This window comes from Anthonomus grandis, chromosome 1 (assembly GCF_022605725.1).
Source record: "Anthonomus grandis grandis chromosome 1, icAntGran1.3, whole genome shotgun sequence".
Lineage (NCBI taxonomy): Eukaryota > Metazoa > Arthropoda > Insecta > Coleoptera > Curculionidae > Anthonomus > Anthonomus grandis.
In genome coordinates this window covers 26,531,986-26,555,535 of record NC_065546.1, presented here as the reverse complement: position 1 = coordinate 26,555,535, position 23,550 = coordinate 26,531,986, and the positions used below count along the sequence as shown (strand labels likewise).

At 32.8% G+C, this 23,550-nt stretch overlaps 1 protein-coding gene across 2 annotated transcripts in view; it reads right to left on the bottom strand.

Moving 5' to 3' along the window:
• The window catches only part of LOC126743592 (sodium-coupled monocarboxylate transporter 1), a 182,665-nt gene that overhangs the window by 52,655 nt on the left and 106,460 nt on the right, over nt 1–23,550 (bottom strand). For both annotated transcript variants that reach the window (XM_050450768.1, XM_050450759.1), the window contains exon 4: nt 3,868–4,022. In XM_050450768.1, coding sequence (XP_050306725.1) covers nt 3,868–4,022 — 155 coding nt within the window. The remainder of the gene's footprint in view (nt 1–3,867; nt 4,023–23,550) is intronic.

Sequence of the window (23,550 nt, the reverse complement as noted above, 5' to 3'; positions counted from 1 at the left end):
CCCGGTTCGGTGGGTAGTCTTCTTTACGCCCAATATGACCCAAGAATCAGAAAACCAGGGAAATGGCAGAGACTCAAAACCAAATTCAGATACTAAATCTAGACGATTTCGACCCATCCCTGGATTTTATACTACGTTACAGACGCTACAAATACTTTAAAACTAAAATATTCAAAGAAAATGCCGTGAAAAATTTCAAGCAACGTTTTCCAGATAAAAATTTAATTTAAGGTATTACCGATAAAAAACTCTTTGTTACAGAATCAATTCTTATACCCTTTAACTTTAAAGAGCCATATAAAATCTATATTTATAATAGAATTTAGACATAGACTTTGTTGGAATCCTAGGCCTTGATTTTTGGCACACTATAAATGCACTATTAATTTAAACAACAAACAATTAATAACTTATTTAAATCCTTGCCAGTTCACAAAATTGAAAAAATTACAGAATTTATAAATAAGCCTTCCATTCAAACAAAATTAATATTTCCGTCAGAACAGAGTAAATATTAAAACTTAAATGTAATCTCTCAGATACCGACGCTATTTTGTGTAGACAGGAAATCGAAAAAGTCCACATCCCTAATGCTTTGGTTCACGTAAATAGAAATGGTAATTTTTTTACGCCAATAGTCAATGCTAATACCATCCTTAAATTAGTCCTATGGTTGGAACCTTTGGTGTGATGCTCAAATTACGAGACAGTTTTACCACTAACCAAAACTCTTTTACTATTTTTAATCCCTACATGTGTTCCGCTAACGATATTAGCATCTTCAGGAGAAGATTAAAACTAAAATAAAACTTCTTACAAATCTCCTTATATACTAATGATGTAACTAATAGAGCGGAAAAAGCAATGAAGCATGGCCAAACAAATCTTAACACTAACTAAACAATATAATTGACTATAAGGGATTGGACCTTTATCCCTGTTAAGAATGTATTTTTGATTTTTGAATATTGCTAACTTCGTATACATCTAATTTTCTATTGTTATTAACTGGTTTAATTAATTTTAAGTTGTCTATCCCTACAAAGTGACCAGTATTTAAAACATGTTCAGCCAAACTTGACTTTTCAACTCTTCCATATTTCCCATGAGCTACATGTTCTTTAAATCTGACATTAATTGATCTTCTGGTTTGTCCTATGTACGTTTTATCACAATCGTTGCAATTAATCTCATAGATCCCAGACTTTTCATTGGTCTTTTTTTATCTTTTGGGTTTCCTTAAAGATTTCGTAACTTGACCGAACTTTGATAGACCATTCTTAGACCCAAGTCTTTAAAAACTCTATCAAAGCCTCTCGTCAAGATAGGATCATATGGTATTGCAACAAAAGTTTGCTTATTTTCATCTTTTTGAAATGTGGTAGAGTTTTTAAGATTAACTTTAAACCTGTCTTCTAATCAGCTCATTAATAATCTTATCGTCATAACCATTGACCCTAGCAATTGTTTTAATTGTTGCTTTTTCTTTATTAAATCTGCTATTACTTAGAGCAAATGAGACGATATACCAAAAAATGAATGCTAGCCATTTTATGTTGAAAACAATGGTTAGAGTCACTAGTTATGTATCTAAAAGTATTTGTTTCTGTTTTTTTATAAATATCAAATTTTAACTTAACAAAGTATCTAAGAATGGAAGTTGGTTATGGTGATTGTTTCTTGTTCGAAGGTAAATTTAATAGAGGGAAAACAATTATTGAGTTGTTCTACAAAATTATCTAAAATTAACAAAATACTAAAATTAGATTAATTAATGCAGATTTTTAGTTTCTAAAATCTTGCAAACGTCTTGTAGTTTTTTCAAAGTTTATTGATGTATCTTTGAAAAGTAAATCTGAATTTGCCAAAAAGACTGTCAAAAGTTTCTGCTAAGCAAAAATGGCTAGATTTAGAATTAAAACATTTATATAGTAAACGTAGCATTTTAGAATTAGAAGCATACACACTTTTTAAAAAACTTACTTTTAAACAAAATGATTTAGAGTATCAAGCATGGAGCAATTTTCAAAGAAATATATTTGAGGTTATGAACCACAAATACATTAGCAAATTCTCTTCACTAAACAAAAAACTAAAAAAGTTAGTGAGTGCGAAGGATATACCACAAAAGGAAAAACTCATTAATATAGTTGAAAATCAATACTCTCAGTCATTAAATGGGAAAGAACTTGATGTTCTCAATAAGGATCTAAAATTTGCAAAAACAACCTGAAGGAGATTGCAGTAAGTGTTGAATCATCAGTTCAGTACTTGCCAGAATCTTCTAAAGGCTTCCCTAGAGAAAAGATTCGCAACCAAATTACAAAAAATCTTACTAAATCAAAAAACACATCGGGTTCTAATATTTTTAAACGACTGAGAGAAAAAGATTGTTTCTATTTAAAAGTTGACAATGGAAACTAAGTTGTTATCTTAGACAAACAAGAATATTTTAAACGAGTTGATGATCTTATTAAAAATAGCCCAGATAAAAAGATTTCTAAAAACCCTTTATCAAAAATGATTTCGCAGGTTAAGACATCATTAAATGACTGCAAAAACCTTCTTCGGGTGTCCGCGCTAGTTAATTGTCGGCGGACAATTAACTAGCGCTTTTGTATTATAAAAATTGCTTTTGTCACTTTCAGAAGCACAGGCTAACTGAATTGGTAATAGAGAATATCCATACATAAAACCTATATCCAGGGTTGCAGGCATTGGAAGTTTTTGGATTTTTAAAATCCCTTCTTTACTCCTTGTAATAAAATACAAATGGACTATGAAGTAGAAAATTAAACGGTATTTCAATACATCATCTGCACCCAATTTCGGCGGGTTATGGTAGGCAGGAATTGGAAACATAAAATCACGTCTTGTAAAACTAGTCGATCTGAAGTGTATTACTTCTCAGGAATTTTATACCATTTTGGTGCACATTAAAACTATACCGAATACAGTTTTAAAAAAAGAAAGTTACCACAAAGAATCAAATGATAAAAGGTTGTCAAGATGCTCCGAAAGGCGGAAAGCTTCATGGCTTCTTCAGAATAGGGCACCTAGAAAACCAAAGGAAAAAGCGAATTGGGTTTTAAAGAAAGAAACTTGGCAGAAAGAGCTGAACGATAAAGAATACGTTCGTTGGGATACTTCATAAAACGAGGTATTTTTGTTTATTCTGCTTTTCGTTGAATGCGTTAAATGTTGAATCAAGGGTTTCACAAATATTTTCGAAAGTGCTGGCACTACGATTATCATAATATGCTCCAGCACATTACGAAATAGTAATTGAAATATGTAAGTGTCATTTTCTGTTTTATTGCCTTTAATTATTAATTTTTTTTAATTAACAGAAAACACTATAGGCATTAGTATCTTACTTTTTGTTAAGTTAAAGCAACTGACTTAAGATTGCGGTATGTTTAATACTTCATATACACATTTTAAGAGTTATTAAATGGAAAATTTTGTATAGTACACGTAGATTGTGTAAATTTAGATTTAGAAATAATGCTTAAGTGACTCAATGCAATTTTTTTTTTGTCTGGTCTAATACCCCTTACTTGACCAGGCTATTTTTTCGTACCAAAAAAAACACTTTCGACGAATTTTCGACTTTGCAACAAAATAAGCCGAACGTTTTTAATCGTGAAAATAAATGTATGCCTCGCAAACTTAAGCTCTAAGTTTTCTTAGAGTTTATATCGTTATCGTTGCATAAAGATTGTGCTAGTCTAAATTAACCTAAATATTGGAAATCGTCGGAAGCGGTAAGCTTATTATTAGATCGTATTACGTAGTTTATTTGTCTTTTTAAAAGTGTTATCAGAGCATTTTTGTTTTTCCTTATTAAAATGGTTCTGTACTTACTTAAAGAAATTTAATCGTCCATCCCTTTGACTAATTTGATAAACCTGGCCAAAGCCACCTGCTTCAATAGAGCCCTGAATAATTATGGCTACGCATATAGCTATCATTGTTAGTCCCTGCATTACATCTGCCAGTATTGCTGCTTTTAATCCACCCTATAGAAAAAAAAATTATAAACATTGCCTTGAATGGTAAAATTACAAGATATTTTTTTTACAGATATCCGCATAAGACTGTAAAAAAATAGAAAAGTAATTAATGTAAAATATCGACTCGTATTTTTGCTCATTGGCTAAAACTTTATTTATAAAATAGTGCAGGGATAATGCCTGCCTACCCGTATTACTCAAGTCTTATTGATTCTAAAAAAGTCTTTGTGTGTAGAATACTCAAAGTCAAAAAAAATTAGGTGTCTCCAACAACACGTTTGTTTAATTTCTCAAGGCAAAATAGAGAGCCAATTATCATGGCTGCAGGTTGACCATCAGACCACACGGTAAAATGAATATTAGCATGATCAAAGCATGATTCACCAAAATATGTGCAAAGCCGCTAAATAATACATAATAAAGAAATATGAATTTATATAGAGTATAACTTCGTAAATCTAATAAATAAAACAAAGATAATGAAGACATTCCGTCCACCATGAAGGGAAAATTGACTTAAATTAACATAATATCCTTACTTAATGGATGGACCTAGCACACTGATAACTGATATTTTCATGTTTTTGTTTTCTATCTGAACAAATTAGGATAAACAAAGATTTTTCTAATTTTACCGAAAACGAATCGACCGATTTAAAAAAATTAAACGTCAAAATAAAAGACTTCGAAAGACCTTTTAAACAAGCTATTACTCGATACCCCTTGCCATTTAAAATTTTTAAGGGGATGACCCTGGGGGGCAGATGGTGAAAGGGGGTGAAGTAATTTTAGGTTAGAAAGTTGTCCCCCTTGACAAACCTTTTGACGTGTTTCGACGTTTTTTTTAAAGAGTGGTTTTCGATAATTCCGTGGTGGGAAGTTTTCAAATGAACACACTGTATAAATAACCTTCACTTATTCACTTAGGTTGTTTACAACAAGACATGGAGAACAACAAACTTACACCACTAGATAGACTTGCAGCCACATCAGTGCCCTCCCTCATTCTGCTCTGGCTCATTATTTAAAACCTGTGTTTCTTGGTGGGGTTTATTAAATTGTAATAGAGTATGATGTTTTATTTTGCACCTCTTATAGTAATATATAAATTTACAAAATCTACTTCCATGCCCCTCTTTAAGACAGTTGAAACACAATTTGATAATTTGCATCTTTTCTACTCGCGGCGGCACTGCCAGGTTAATAAATCAGGGTAATCATGAATTGAATGCGATGTCCTACAGAAGGCACAAACACTATTTCATTGTAACATGTCAATGTTATGTTAAAATAATTTAATATATAACAATCTCAATATTCCATTTTACTTATAAAATGGCGAAACTTAAAAATCAATATACCATCCAATAAAACCATCCCTTTACCGTTGATTGAATATTTGATACAAATATTTAATATATTTGATATATTTTAATATTTAATATATTTGATACAAATATTCAATCAACGCCTTTACTCAGAGTAAATATAGATGACTTTGGGTACTGGCTATTTAACAATGTCTTTAGGCAACCATCTACGCATACTGTTTAAGGTCTTTACTTCTATTGTACTACTTCTATTGGTAAGATAACTATGTATTTTGTTATTTATATAAGATTTGATTGTTGTTTGACGTTACGATAATGTAATTTTGTAGATATTTTGTTCTCCTTTATTTACAGGAATTTACTTGGAATCCTATGCCATTGATCGCTATTTTATAATTTTAATTTAACAATATTACGTTAACAATATTATCTGTAATTTTTAAGTAACTAAATTCAGCTTTTATCTCTTTAACTTGGCAGAGTGCGGGTTGCCCATGCTTCGAAATATTTGTCTGAACATTTCATTATACGTTTATATTTCATGTTAGTGGTGCTCATTGCCTGTAACCTTATCGACCGGTATGATGTTGAAGGATTGCGGGCAGATAGTTAGTTAAGATGGAGTTACTATATTTTTAATAGGCTTTGTTTTCACAACAATGTAGATTCGCCGGACTTATTTAATTATTTTATGATTTTTCAGTACCAATATTTCTCCTTAATTTGAATAAATACAGTGTTATTTATAAAAAAGACTTTTGATTGTCTGGAAGCGTCACGCTAAGTTGGTGGTTTCCGAGCAATCCTTCATTTTTTAATAATAAATTTGTTTTTATTTATTTTAACTATCGTTTTTTGAGCTTCTTTCTTAAAATAAGAATGGGTCTTCTACAGACAAGATAAGACCACGGATATCATTTTAAATTTAATCCTTTGGTTGTTTTTTAATTTCGTATATATAATATCAGACATTTATTGCTTCTAAAGCATGAGGCAATTTGCATCTATTTCTAGAGTACATCTATTTCTGGAGTATATAAATCTGCACTATTTAATCAGCAGCATTTAATCTGGTCTATTCAAGCTTGATTAAATTAGCTGTTTAATTAGCACTTGTTGGATGCTGCTTATTGAAATATACTAAACACACCTCTCACTGAAGCTGACTTGAGTTACCTAGAGGTACAAGAGGGGTAATTAAGATAGCAAGTAAGTTCCAAACTACCAAAAAAAAGTACCAAATAAACTGCAATATGCTTTTATTTTGAGCAACCTATTCCCACTATCCCTACACACGGGGGTATGTTGGTGGGTTAGTGGGTTCATTTATTAAACCGTATGTGGCGCTTTTTTAACCATCTTTTAAGACCCACATTCTACCAATACAACCTTGGCATAGAGGGTACCAACTATAAACCCCCCAAGGTAACCCGTACAAGCTAGCCAGCGAGTCTCAGTGAAGCTGAGTATTTATATGGTGTAACCAACGGTTATATCATATTGTGTTGACACTGTATGAGAGTTATAAAAATAATAATTATTTTCTCGATTACCCTTATTCCTCCCTTTACCATAACCACTTTCCTCTGACCCCACATGTTTTCTACTCTTAGAAATTTCCAAATTTTATAAAACATTAGTTTTTTTCCTTAAAAAATCTAAGACCTCACTTAATGAAGGAAACTCAGAATTATGACCCAATACCTCTGATCAGTTAACTGACTGAATGATTTATATCAGAGCAAATCACTTTCCATTTTTCCCACTCACGCTATGTTTTTTGTCCAATTTATAACTAAGAATAAAAATTAAAAGCGTATCCCAAAACTCTGTGGGTTGGTTTAAGGTTTTTAAACGTGAAAACTGAAGGTGTTTTGAACTTTAAACTGAAGGTGTTTTGATACTGGATCAACCATTTTTTGTAACTCAAAATAAGACGCAAAACTCAAATTGGGTATATTAATCAAAGACTTTGTTATAATTTAACTATACTATTAGTTGATGTGATTTTGGACTAAAATACTTTTATTATTGTACCTATTGCGCAACATATCCCATGCCATCTGATAATTACTTTCAGTAGTCTCAACCCCACGAAGCACCTGAACCGCCCACCCTTCAGAGATGCTCGAAGGTAATAAATTTTTTTAACATTGTTTAAGGACTCATTTGAATAAATTAAAAATTGACAAACACCACAAATTAAACAAGAGCCAACGATTGACTCAATAAAGGAAAGGACTTACTCTAGATTCCCCCCGATGTTTGCTCCCGGACTACAAGAATTCTTCACTTTCACACTTTATGTTTTGGCTAATAGGCAACCGGTCAGGATGAGTTGCATTAGACAACTGAACCACCTCCTTTTGATTACGCGACATATCTCTGAAACCAATCATGCAAAATATTTCGATTCTTTCACGTTCGGTTAATTTTCTCATAATCATACAATACCAGTACAGTAGTAGGTAATAAAATGTAGTTACTAATAAAACCCAGGATGACTGCTTTCGCCTCTCAAAAAGAATAAATACCACTTAATAATAATATAAAAAAAAATTAAAAATATAAAAATACTTTAAATAGTTGCATCAAAATACATTCACTTTTTGACACTGGCAACAACAACAACAACTAAAAAACCAAAATACAAACATTTAATTCAGATAAGTATTTCTTTAATTTTACATTTTATCATCATTTTTCGTTTAAAATTGCTTATCTAACCACTATTCATTTGTACCATATCCTATGTAAAGAAATGCGTTCTTTCTGATTCTGCATTAAAAATGGTGGCTTCTATTTAAGAAACATATTGATGATGTCATATCTTTTTTTGAGCCACCCTGTATATTTAATTTCTACGTAGAAAAACCCTAAACCAAATACTAAAATTGACGGGTTCAAGCATTTTTTTCAGAAACGGTCCATTTCATTATTATTGAATTTATCCGCTACTTTACAAATAACTACTTACAAATTATTCCCCATTTATTCAATCTCAATACAAGGAGGTGCCTTAAACCAAATGTAATACCTTTCGGTTAACCTCCCAGGCCTAATACAAGGTAAGTTAGAATGGTATTCGTTCAAGTGACCTCACCAGAGGTGTAAGCTTAAGCTTAATTCAATGGTAAGCTGCTTAGGTTAAACTAAGCTCTTTAATTTATAATTTAACTTAGTAATGTGTCTCTTAGACTGACACCACTGTTCTGTGGCCAAATGATATATTGTATGATATATTTGAAAGAAATAAAATAATATCTTTATATTTCTTGGAGTTCAAGATGTAGAGGACACTCCATTTAAAAATGTCTTTTTCAGATCTCGATTATAAAGAACTGACCACTTTTTATCACATAGAGCAGCTGCCAACAACAGAATATATGCTGATGGATTGAAAGTTAAAAACTGCACCGTAGTTTTTAGTAATACCATAAGATCCTAGATGGACAATATGGGGCAAGATTTTTTCTTTTTTAAAGGATTTTAAAAATTCACACTCCAAAATAAGCTTTGTTTTCTAGACATTGGATTCCAAAATAAAGTACCCAGTGAAGCAGATTTTTTTTTTGACAGCCTCAATGTCAATACTTACTCAAAAAGTGACGCCAAATCTGAGAAAAAAGCAATTTCCGCAGTTTCAATGCATGAGCCATTTTGGATCCTATACAAATCTTGGAGTCTGAAATTTTCAAAGGCAAATAGGAAATTGGTAACTCTTGTAAATGTTACTTTTTAACATATTTACTTATTGTTTTTTCATTATTACTTTGTTGACAGTTATTTAATTTATAATATTTACTAAGGAGTGTACTAGTAAATTGAGTAGGGGCTAATTCCTTGGTCATTTTATAAATTTTTTTTGCCTTTGTACTATAACCTTTTGCAACATTATGTATAAATTCTTCTCTGCAAACTTTGCTCTTCATAAAACAAAGTTCCTTATTAAATTAGGTTGTAAGTTTATACATTATGGAATTTGGAAGAATATTTATATTTTATTAATTATTTTAACAAACATGTATTAGTTTTGATTGTATAAAATGTGAATTTTAAATCTTTTGTTTCTGCTGCTATAATTTTTACTAGTTGCCTTTTTTATTTCTAATTTGTTGATAGTTATTTAATTTAAAACATTTGCTAAGGAATATTACTGGTAAAATAAGTATGCAGTAATCTAATTAAAACAAATTTCAAAATATATTACGATATTTAGTAATCGATCCCCATATATATTTACGGACAACAATCAATATTTGTCAGACAAAGATAGGCAAGTTCGGCACGAATAACGTGAAATAGACGAAGATACGAGATTTTTCCGATGCTGCTAAGATTGAATTGTGGACGGGACGGGAACATTAGCCAGTGAAACAGATTCGCGCGCTTCAAAAATAGGAATGCAATAATAGATTTATAATATAATAACAATAGATATGCAATTATTTTATACGTTTTATTATTGTTATTGTTGTTTTATTATTTACATTTTTCTTCAAATAAACGAACATATATGACTAAAATAATAACTTTTTTAATAATAAATTGCTTTCTATTATTTATAAACGTCATTTTTATTAGATATTATATATTATACGTTTAATTGCTATTGGGATCTCGGTAAATATAAGAGATACGAAGATGGTTAAATTTAAAGCAAAGTTGCGCATTTTTGAGCCTAAAAATGTGACATTTGAAAATTTGTATAAAAAATATTTAACTTTATATTTCTTGTTGGGCCGCTATTGGACCACCCCTTTTGTACGTGGAGATAATCTTTCGAAGAATCAACCATTTTTTAAGATGCGTGCCATCATATGTATAGAGTCTGTTGGTAATAATTATAACAATTTTGAATTTTGTCAGTATGTGCAAAATTCAGCATTAGCATGGTGCAGACTTGGCTCACCCTAAAATCGGTTTCGTGTTTATATTATACTGTAGTTCTTGTTATTATTCTATTTGTTATATACTGTTGATGGTTTTATTTACTTTCGTCTGAACTTTTCAACAATCAAAATGTAATTTTGGCGGCCTTTTGATACTAGTGATAATGAATCGAATAGTTGTGATAAATATTTTTAGGCATTTTATAATGTGTTAGTTTATGACCGTTTTACCGATCAAATTTTAAGAGAATATCATTACTTAACACGTGTCATTTTGGACCTGAATATATTTTAAACCTGAGTTATAATTTTAAGATACAATGTACGTTAAAAGATATATCATTAATATTTGCTTAATAAAAAAAATACCGTACCGTTTTTTAAGATTAAATTTAAGGTTAAATTGAATTTTTGACATTAAAATTAATGAGTCACTTATTTTGTTGGGTAATATGTCACTTATATTAAATATTAATTCAGAAAATACTATGTCATACGCTTAAATATTGAAAAGAAAAAGAAGATAGACTTATTCACATATTTAAAAGATATTTGAACTTAAATTTTTAACAAAACCTTTCGTTATATTTAATTTAAGTTTAGTAAGTCTGAAATAAACGGATTTAATTGAGGTATAATAGATTTTTGTATGTACCCATGAGCTGAGGTTTAATCTATTGATCTCTGAGCTCGTTTTCAATATACTACCTAACTTTATTATAAATATTAAACTTGAAAACCATGAGAAAAGCTTACTTATTTAAAAAAATACCTAATTTGAACCAACGTTTCGGTAGTTATATCTAGTACCGTTATCAAGGTAACTTAAATTAAATTAAAAATATGAAAAAATATACTTATATTTTTCGTCTGCACTCTGTGTAAAATTTGTTCTTAATCCGCGAATAGTCACAAGACTTTTTTTATAATTTGACGTTTGATTGATAATTTGATAAACTGTAAAATACAAATTTTACATAGATGATCAATAGACCATTTCTAAAAAGATTTAATGAACATTAATCTTATATAAAAAAACAATGATTTTCAAATCCAATTCCGTCATAGCAATGGATAATGCCTCATACCATTTGTCTATATTCCTGTTGTTTTCTTTATTAGATTAACAGATTTATAATCTAGATCAATTCATATTTCTTTAATACGTAGTATTTACCACCTTTGTAGATATTTTAGTGAATCATGCCTTGGCGCTGCGCTGCTAGATGGTAGTATTTATTTTACCGTGTGGCACCGGTATGAAGGTTGAATGTGGCGGGGCGGAATAGTCTGCCACCCAAGATGGCCGATTGCACGAACTTATAAATATACCTGGACTGCCAATTCAATGAAAAGTAAATGACCACTACTAGGTGGCCGCCATTTTGCGTGATTGTGTCCTTTCGATGTTGGTCACTCACTGGAACACTTATTTTCTTTCTATTTTTACTATTACGAGTTTTACTTTCCTTCCATGTACAGTGTTTCCACATTAATAGGTACAGCCATCTATAAGAATCAAAATATAGATGATTTTATGAGGGTTTGTAATTATAAAGGGTTTATATAGTAAAAATATATTATTCTGTTAACAACTCAATATATGATTCTATTATAAACAACACAGACGGACAATTCACAATAATTCGGTTTTGAGAAACTGAACCAAATACCTTTAAATAAAGATGGTGATACATTATTCACGTATTAAATAAGGAGAAAGATACATCGCCTATTCCAGACGATATACCCAAGCGTCGTTTACAAATCACCAAAAACAGACGCCACTAAAAAGCACCCGATTCCCGTCACCATTCGGCTATCTCCGACTGTCCCATTCGGATATTTAAATATTATGTGAATGGCGGGCAACTAACAAAAGAGCAATGTTTGCTGCTAGAAGCAGCGGTTTCTGGCAATAAGAATTAATGTAAATAATAATTAATGGAATAATAATTTAATTAATAATTAATAATAAATAATTAATAAAAAATAGCCTTTCTGGAATAATAATAATTATTGATTCTTTAAATAAATTAAATATAAATAAAGAATGCAAACAAGAAAATTGAATTATTAATTTTATACATAATACCCTAATGAAAGTATAAAAAAAATGCAGTTTGGTTGAACGATCCAATGGAATGGAAAATGAATTTTTTTTTGAATAAATATTTTTAAAAATGTCCTTGGGCGGACATGGATTTATTTGATTTTGGATATTATTTAAAATTACTATAATTTATTTTTGAGAAAGTATGTACGTGATTTTAGAATCCCAGCCATATTTATAAGTTCGTGGCCGATTGATTTTGATTGTCTAATTTTTGACGTACATCAAATATGACAATAGTGACGTTAATGACATTTTAACTGTCGTATTTGACGATTGTCTTTTTTAAGTTTTCTTTGGGTGGAAAACAAGTCTCATGATTATCTCCCAATTTAAAGTTTTTAAGTAAATTTATAGCTTTTTGTAGTTTTTTTGAGTCCTGGGTTGATAAATTATTTTACAAACGTGCCAACATCGAATCATCGTGCAACTACATAGAGCAGGAGACAGGTAAATTTCAATTAGGACATACCTAAGTGTTTTCTAATTATGTTTAGGTGTATGTTGTTCTATTATCATTTTCCAGGATATAATTATAGATTTAATCTGATTTTGGACATATCTATGTCCTCAATTTAACTTTTTTTTACAATTCAGTTTGAATTCTTGAACTGGGAAAATATCAAGTATTTCCTTTTCCTTGTCTTCATCTAGATTAAGATGTTCATGCAAATATTCTTTATTCACTAGTTTGTATATTAGAAATTGCCCAGACAGTCACAGAAATCATAATAGATTTTTTTAATTTCCATTGAATCCATCCTTACAAAAATCTTGCCTGTCATGTAAGTCCGACTAAAAATGTCACCAATTATTGAGTTTGCTCCAAACACTTTTCTGGTTCTTGAGTAGAAATGATATTCACATGGAGTAAAAATGATGATACATCCAGATTGACATATCCTTCTCAAAAACTGATTTCTCTAATCGACTTAATCCACCTTAAGTTATATACATTTATGGATAACCATGGTCATTTAGTCAATTTAGAGAAAAAGTTTTGGTTGGTTTATAAATATTTAAAGGATGAAATCAATCAAGTATTATTTAGAACCTTAATTGTAATCATAACTAAATGTGATAATCAATAGTTACTAATAATAAAAACTTATGTATTTTATTTTAGAAGAATATTGTATACACAATACACTGTCTTAATCTGTTTTCTTATGTTTCATGTTCCATACTTACTGGAGACAACCCCACTGACTTGTGACATCTTTACCCGATTGTGACTAACCAAAAATTAAAAGTCATATTTTGTTTTTATTTGCTTATACTAAAAAAATAAAATAGAAAAAACCTGCATATTAACTTGTACATATGTATTTGTGTTGTATGTAGTCATTATTAATTAACTTATTTACAATGAGAAGCCAGATTTATTTCAAGAGATAGGTTCAGTTTCTGTCTTTATAAGAGTTTATGTTTTCCATAATATTTATTTGGTTGTTTTCCATAATATGTGGATATATATTATTTTGTTACAATAATTGTATAGATGGTTAAAAAATATATATGTTTAATTTTTTATTTAGGTATGTTTGTTAGATATTTCTTATAATGTTTTATACACTTATGGAAACAAAAAAAAGCAGGTAATTTTTTCTAAAACTCTGAAATTAGGATTTTCAGTTAAAATATGCTTTATACCTGTAAAAATTCTATTTTTTACATAAAAGGTCTTATTAATACCATACTTACAGTTTGGAGTATTTAATTTATATTGTAACTTTTTTTATGCATTTTAAAACCCTCTGTTAAATTTATTTCAATTCATCTTAAAATAAAACATTTAAAAGACAATTTAGTTTTGTTTTTTTTTATTTAAAATTTGGTCCCATATCTATCATGCCAATTTATAATTTTTGTTAAGTATCTATAGCTAAATATCTTAAATAAGCAATGTCTTGAGAACCAAATTTAAATTAAATAATATTTTAGTTGATGTGTTAATTCTTGATTGAAGTGATGAGGGATGTCTGAGATGTAATATTTTAATTTTTTTTCAACATTTAAAATTAACGATTTTAATTAAATGTGGGTATTTCTAAACTGATAAGCATATTGTTTTTTTAAAATAAAATACAATTCTATTTAAATATATCTCATCACTCATCAGTTAACGCATCAACTTTTGTAATTCTGCAAATTACTTCAAATCTAAATATCAGGCAATAGATCAGGCTTAAATTTCCCACCAAACCCAAGATGGTTGCCCCCGTCTTTGTCAACAACGGCAATAAAGCTGTCAATAGAATTTCTGTCTGTTCATTAGGCAACACGCATTTCTCTATATTTGTGTTCTGTGCGGTGTGATATGACAGTCCACATGCGGCCATTATAACCGATTCCAAGCGGTCTATCGGTAATTACCGTTCCTAAATGGTATTAACCAAACATTGGACATGTGACATGTGGTCACCAATTAGCCCTTTATACGTCATCAATTTGGAACAGTAATTACCCACGTCCGGAGCTGTTTTCTAAACGTCAAATGTCAAAGATATTGAAATAAGTGCGGGAAAAAATAAAAACAAACAACAAATTATTTCCTTTTTAAAAACGACAAAATTTATTATGTCTAATAAGTGTTCTTTTTTAATATTTATGTTTAAGAACTAATTACGTATAATATTACTGGCATCTGGAGTATTATTTTAAAACAAACAAAATGATGATAGTGACAGCTGACAAATTACGAAGTTACTTCAACCAAACACGTCCAAGCGGACACGATTGGTTATGTTATAAAGGGACTGTTCACCAAGGGCTGAACGGTGAACCAAGGGCTTAATCGCGGTTAAAACCGATAGATCGCTTGGAATCGGCTTTTGTGAAGCGAGGTTTTGTTGTGCCTTTAGAAATTAAACAAACGTGTTTTTGGAGATGCTGAGTATTATAAATATGGTCCTTCTCACCGTGATATACCTTAACCTATGGGTATTTGAGTAAACTATAAGATGTGGTGCTTGTCAAAACGTTATTTCGAAAATTGAGCCGAAATTTTTGTGTAAGTCTTCAATCGAGTGGCGTTTAACAGCAGCCATTAAAGTGTGAAAATGAAGAATTCTTATAGTCCGAGAGCAAACATCAGGGAAGCCAGAGTAAGTCCTTTCTAATGTTTCGTTTTCTTTATTGAGTAAACCGTTAACTTCTGTTTAATTTGTGGTGTTGTCAAACAAATAAAACAAAATATTATTTATTTTTTTTCCTCATATTTTCAAGATGGCGGAGGAAATTAAAGCATTGACAAAAAAAAGAGGTATTATTAAAAGTAAGTAAACAATATTTAAAAATTATTTTGAGACCGTAAAACAGTGCATTTCGAGTGTAGAACCTGAAAATATTGACAAGCATATTATTTTAGAGTTAAAAAATAAGTGAAATAAATTCTCCGATTTACTTTCTCAATTTCATGATGTACACAGTGAAATTGAGATGTGTCTGCTGAGGAGCAACTGCAGGAGCGTACATCATTTGAAGAAAAATTAATTATAAGTTAAATGCACAGTGCTGTTAATTCTGGGGAAAGTAATAGTTCAGTCAATGAGAGTATGCAAAACCCTTCAAGTTTTCGAAGTAATTATGTACAGAGTGCGCATTCAATTGGTTTGAAACTTCCAGCAATAAATCTTAATACATTTTCAGGTGATTATCACACAAATTTCAAGAGCTTAACTGGTTGAGGATGGACAGGCGCAGAGAGTTACACTTAGGTAATTTTTTATTTGAAGTGTTATTAAACCCCTCGTCCCTCCACTTTACGGATTAAATTTGTTCCTCGTTTAAACGTTCACAGAAGAGTGATCCGATTTCCGAAGAGGATGACACTTCCTCGTCATTCGACTGCAATGTTTCAACGTTCTTTTACGTACAATGCCAATAAACTCTAACCTACAATGCCAATAAACTCTAACCTACCAACTAAATTGTCAATTTTAGATCAGAAGTCATTTAAATCAAAGTTTAAGAAATCTGGGGCTGGGATTCTAAAATCACGACACGATCTCGATACCATCACGTCTTCGAATTCAATCGCGACTTGGTCGTGACAAGAAGGGTGATTCTAAATGTTAATCGTCGGCTAAACTCGTTTTATTCATTTAGGTTTCTTGGTATATATTTGTTATTTTTCCTAATATTTGATAGATGGAAACGTCAATTGTCTTTTCTATTGATAAACACTAAGGATTTTCATTTATTTTGTTAATTTTTTTCTTTATTTAAATATATGCCTATATTATTTTTTTTTAATAAAAAAATATCGTTTAAAACCACCACTACCCATTGGGAAATAATAATTGAATTCATAAAAAATCACAAAAACTTGTTGTGTTCATCCATTTTTGGTTTTAATATGGCAACATGGGTGCAATCAGTAGGACTTATAACACCAGGGAAATTAGATCTCTCCATAAATGTTAATTTATTTCTCATCTCTTCTACTTGGAAAATTAATGAATCGGTCACCTTGCTGATTGTCAATAATTTTAGTAATTTTATAGATCTAACGACTTGTAGTAGTTTCACTAATTCCAAATTTAAAATCTTGTCTAATGCTTCTTTGGTAACAATCTGTAGCATAAAATCTTGGCATACTAAAACTGCCGATTCAATGGTAACTTTACTTCCTCTTCCTCTATTAACAGAAGATTGGAAAATAGGGTCGAATTAGATCTATTAGTTGTTGTAAGAAAGCTTCTTGATATACTAATAAAAAAACCTAATATGACTATTGATAAAAAATTAATGAAACAAATACGTTTGAAAAAGGATGCTGACATATTATGCATGTATTAAATAAGGAAGAAGCTATATCGTCTGGTACATACTATAGTATACTCAAGCGTGTCGTCGACATATCGTTAAAAACTAGGCAATCCGCAAGACGCAATCCGCAAGAGAAAATTTTATTTAGAATCAGTCATATCGAGTAAACGTATCGAATCGTAATTTTAGAATCCCAGTACTGCTCCGTCCTGCCAGTGACGTAAATCAAAAGCCCACATATCAAAGTCATTGTCTTAATTAAATTTTGTTTTACGTTATTTCATGTAAAACAGTTTAGTCAGCAGTTTGCGTCTTGTGACGGGAATGGTGTATATCTATTTGTATACCTTTGAGTGTTATTAGTCTGTTTTCGGTATAATTTAAATAAGAGCAAATTTATGCTGCAAAATTGAGAGTTACCTTTATGTTATATTATAAATATTATCCCGGCAAGACTATCCGGTTTACAGGGGCTATTTCTAGGGAGTTGAGTTTGTTCGACAGTCTTGGTTTAAGAGTTCTAAACAACAAGAACAACTCCCTAGATCTGATAGGTTTCAGAAACCCTGTTAAATTTAAAAGATGGAACAAAAAAAAAAAAGAACCCATCAGGCCGGCTTCGTGGGTTCTCTGTATGGTCAGTTGCCTCAGTCACACTCACTCACTCAGTAGTAAAACACCTTAATTTAATTTAAATAGGGTGTTTATTAAAGTCATACTCAATAGCTTAATTTATCAGAAACAAGGAGTTAAATCTACATGGTAAGTAAATATAAGTAAATATACAAGATGGTCTTAAAAAGGTAAACAAAAATAAATAAAAGATATATATATATATATACAAGTTTATAACCCAAAGGTAGATACCTGAATTCGTCAGTGATCACTTCGGAAGCATTACATAATAAGGCGTAACATTGAATTGTTTTAATTTAGATAATTATACCATAAATATAGTTACTTAAGTTTTAAATATTAAAATGAGAAAGTGATAATAAATTCATGTTAAATCATACAAAAAAAAATCAAAAGAAGAATATGGTTAAGATTAAAAGAATGTGCTTACGGGTCAAGTTCCATGGTGTTCTTCTTTCGGGGGCGAGAGCCCGCGATGGGCAATTTTTCACCACATAGGGCTTACGGCATGATGTGTGTTGACGGGACTAAGGGCGGCGAAATTATTTTTCAGGCTTCAGGGCGAAATCCTCATCACCGCTGGGTCACGGCTGGCGGTTTACACTGTCATATTTAAGGAGCCCTAAGAGAGATTTCTCAATGGAAACCCGGAACACCAAATAAAATGTCACCAACGGTGAAAACTACTTACGAAGTTTCGAGAGGCATCAAACTACTAAAACCCATCCTGCTTCAAAAATATTTCGTTGAAACTGAAGAAACACTAATGCATTTTAGTTTTAGATGTTATTTTAACAAAAAAGGTGCTGGCGGAGAGAGATGATAATAGATTTATTTCAAACCTCTCTCCGTCACAGCGGGCAGCACGGTTCACTCTTGACGGACGCAGGAGCTGGAAAGACCCCCAGATGCGTCGCGGAACTGCTTAAGTAGTAGTCCAAAAGACGTCTGGGCGCAAGACCGGAGATTGAGGAACTTCACTCGTTACTTTATGGGTTTAGCCGCTATGGGCCCAACCAAAACCCATACATAGGTCACTAATAAGCAAACCATAGAGTGCCTAGTGGAAAGTACAATTACGGGCCAAATCGTAATAATCCGACACGCGGCGCCACTGGCGTCCGCTTTAGTAAACCGGTTGACCAATTCAATTGCCGTGAAATCTTCTCCATGCACAGCATATTGTAAACAATAACAAAGAATTAAAATGGTGATAATATTGATAGTGGTTTAATGAAAAATATTGGCGAATTCCATTAAGAGTCGAAGGCAATTGTAATTATGGTGAGTGTCTCAGTTTTGAAAGAAAAATTTAGAATAAAGTCATTTTTAAATATTTTAACCAAATGAATAAAAGTTAGGATTCTTCAGATCCCGTCTAAAGCGTAATTAATCCTGCAACAACTCCCCCTCTTCCCCCAAGAGAATTACCAGAAAAGTAATTCTCATGCGAAGAGAAGTAAGCATCCAACTGGGAAGGGAAGTAAAGAATGTGCGAACAATCTAATTATTTGAAAATGCTATTCAAGCATAAAATAAGTCAGAAAAATTAAAACTTCAAATTGATTGACTCATGAAATAATAATACTATAATAACCAACGAAATACCAAATAACACAAAATTTCTAGTAATTTCTGATAGAATTCCTAATCGGAAATCTAAAATGCTTCAAGTGGTAGGCCTTCACCACAAGAAACTTCACTAGAAAGAGAAAAACAAACAAGGTAGCTACTATCCAATACCCGCAAAAACATCAAAATACCCAGTCCGCACAGCTTTGAGGAAAGAAACTGGAGAAAAAGAAATTATATTTGAATTGAAAAATCAAAAGAACTAATAAGTAAAACACAAAAAAAAAACATACGTCCCGACCAGTAAGCAAAATCGATAAAGTCTAATCGGAATCGGAATCAACGAGTAGTTCTTCTTTTGGGATCTTTTTCAAATCTTTAACATGCCAAGCACCCTTAAACTTGCGCTTTTCGTCAATCAGTTCATAGACTACCGGAGATAACTTCTTCTTTATTGTAAAGGGGCCCAAAAATTTTGGTGCGAGTTTGGCGGTAAAGTTTTTACTAGCATCAGAAAGATCGTAATTTTTGCGATAAACTCGCTCACCGATCTCAAAACTAATTGGTCTTCGTCGAAGATTATAACGATTCTTTGATCTTTGATGCGCCGCTTTCAGTCTTTCCTCAACGTCCCTATATACTTTACTTAATTCACGTGAACGTGCCATCAAGTCGCCAACCGTGATACTGGGAACATCCCTATTATTGTGTTGGTCGCCCGAGGGCATATATTCTCTGGAAAAATTCATAAAATAGGGAGTGAGCCCGGTGGCTTCATGCACCGAAGATCTTATGGCAGAACCAACCTTAGGTAGAAGTCGATCCCAATTCTTATGATTATCCTCAATATAACAACTTAACATGGTTTTAAGGACTTGATTCACACGCTCCACGAGGTTGGCCTGGGGATGATAAGCCGGAGTATATCGGATATTGACCTTATACTGCTCACACAGTTTGGAAAAAAGTTCACCTCGAAATTGAGCACCATTATCGCAAATAAGAAATTGGGGAACACCAAAAATGAGAAAAACTTGTTCCTCTATAAGACGACAAATCATAGGGGCCTTAGCTGAGCAAAGAGGGAAGAACAAAGGAAATTTAGTGAAGGTATCCAAGACGACCAATACGTATTTGTAACCCTGAGTAGAACGAGGCAAGGGCCCAAAAAGATCGACGCTAATCGTGTTCCATGGCTTCAAAACTTGAGTTTGTTGTCCCATTAATCCGTGTCGCTCCCGGAGGGGCTTTTGCGAAATACATTTGGCGCAATGCCTAACATATCGGGGGACATCAGCTCTCATTTTTGGCCAATAATAACGACGCTTCAATCGTTCGTATGTCTTCATGACACCACCATGACCAGCCAAAGGATGATCATGATTTTCTTCCAAAATCATACGTCTTCGATCCTTGGGTACTACTTCCTTCCAGAAATCTTCATCATCTCGAAGAGACGGGTAAGAACATTTCACATACTTGTAAAGTAAATTTCCTTCAATTCGCCATTGGGGATAATTAATAGGATTCTCTACGACCTGATTGAAAACTCTTCGATACCACTTATCTGCAACTTCTGGTTCCTGGTATACACTCAATTTAGCAATCTCTGGCACAGCTCTACTGAGAACATCCGGCACAACATGATCTTGGCCCTTTCTATGAATAACCTCAAAATCGAATTGTTGCAACCGCAAAACCCATCTGGCAAGCCGTCCTGTTGGTTCCTTCAGACTATGAATCCATTTCAGACTATGATGATCTGTTATCACTTTAAAGGAGTATCCCTCTAAGTAGGGTCGTAATTTCTCGCAAGCATAAATAATGGCCAACAGTTCTCTCTCTGTGGTGGAAAAATTCCTCTCTGCTTTAAACAGAGATCGAGATATGTAACAGATAACATGTTCACCATCATCAAACTCTTGAGATAATACAGCACCGATCCCATACGCTGAGGCATCAGTCTGAACCAAAAAGGGTTTCGAGAAATCAGGACAAGTAAGTACAGGAGCGGAAACTAACGAATTTTTGATGTTCTGAAACGAATTTTGACATTCTGGGGTCCAGTTCCACTTTTTGTGTTTACAAAGAAGAGCGGTAAGGGGAGAAATAACGGTTGAGAACTGAGGAATAAAACGCCTGTACCAGGACGCCATACCGATGACACGTCGGACTTCTGTGGTGTTCTTTGGAGTCGGAATGTTCAATACGGCTGTCACCTTATCCGGGTCGACATGAAGTCCATCTTTATCGACAACATATCCTAAATACTTAAGTTCGGATCGACAGAATTTACACTTATCCTGAGAGAGTGTTATACCGGCTCTATGAAATCTCTGGAAAATCTCTTCCAAAACCTCTAAATGTTGCTGAAAAGTCTCAGAAATACAGATTACGTCATCTAAATAAACAAAGACATGTGGCTCCAAATCAGCTCCCAATAAGGTATCTACCAATCGCTGCCAAGTTGCAGGGGCATTCGTCAACCCAAATGGCATTCTCTTAAATCGATAAAGTCCCCGACCAGGGACAGAAAAACCAGTTTTATCACGTGAATGTTCATCAACCTCGATTTGCCAATATGCAGAGTTAACATCTAACGAAGTAAGATACTTTGCATTTCTTAATTTGTCCAAAATACTATCAATAAAAGGGATCGGATAAGCATCCTTAGCCGTAACAGAATTTAGTTTTCGATAGTCCACGCAAAATCTCCATTTACCATTACCTTTCGGTACTACTAAGGCAGGGAAAGACCAGGCAGATTGTGATGGCTCGATAATATCGAGTTGCAGCATGTTATCAACCTCCTCATCGATAATCTTTAGAGTGGCGGGTGAGTATCTATAAGGGCGCAAACGAATGGGTTGGGCATTACCAGTATTAATCTGATGCTTCACTAAATCTGTTCGACCAAGCTTACCACCCATTAAAGAAAAGTATTTTGAAGTCAATTTATCCAAGGCGGATCGCTGTTCGGGGGTTAAAGTTTCCTGAGGAATAATGGCTTCAGTGATACAGATGTCCTGAGACGGCACACCAAAATACCAACAACCATTTTGCAAATCAGGAACGACACCAACAGTTTTCCAAAAATCGGTACCCAATATCAATGGACAACTCAATTCCTCCACTACCAAAACACTGCAAACCGCTACCTTATCATACAAAACAATAGGTAAGTTAATTGCGCCAATCACTTTACTAGAACTATGATTTCCAAAATTGCACTGAGAAAAAGGTGATGATAACAATTGTATGTCTGAACGTTGTAATATATTCCATATGCTTAAACCAATAGCAGTAACATTTGCTCCAGAATCCAATAAGCCAATAAATTTCATACCAAATATCGAGACTTCGAGATGAGGACGCTCATCACCCTTGCACTGTGCGAAGGCGTAATCTAGAATAGGGTAGCTGGGGTTACTAGTCGAGACCTTAGGAATCGAACTGATCTCTCGACTAACTAACAGTTCGCCCTTGGGTTTCCCGACCTACTATAATTTGGACATGAACGGTTAGTCACATTTTCCCGACCGCAACGGAAACAGTGTCGACGAAAGGGTTGTGGACAAGTACTACTCAAATGGCCAGTACTACGACAATTCCAACAAACCACCGGACCACGAGAATTCTGAAGGTGCGGTGAAGAATTCATTGTATGTACACGAGGGTTTCTTGGTCGCTGATACATCAACTCAGGCTCGGCGACATTATTAGGGTTTACTGGAGGAGGTTGCATGCGTTGAGTTCGCAATTGGATGTTCTCAATCTCTTGTGCTGCAAGTTCCAGCTCTGTGATGTTGGTGAAATTGTGAAGTGCAAGTTGATTTTGCAATGAGGGGAGCAAATTTCGGCGTATAATGCGAAGTTGCATTTCCTCGGATGGAGGTTCACGTAACTTTCGAAACAAGTTTCGCATTTGTGCAATAAAGATTACCGACTTCTCCACTGGACCTTGTGTCCTATTCCTTATATCACACCAAATATCCTCCTCATATTCTGACGATAAATAGGCAGACCTAAGTTTACATTTCAATTCTTCCCATGACCTGATATCACTGCGTATAGATCTATACCAAGACAAGGCTGTGTCTGAAAATAAAATTACTGCACAATGCAGCAGCTGATTCCAAGATATTCCACAAGCAAAACCCAACTCCTCTACACGCTCAATAAAATTGGTAACACTACCAGAACCATCAAAATGTAAC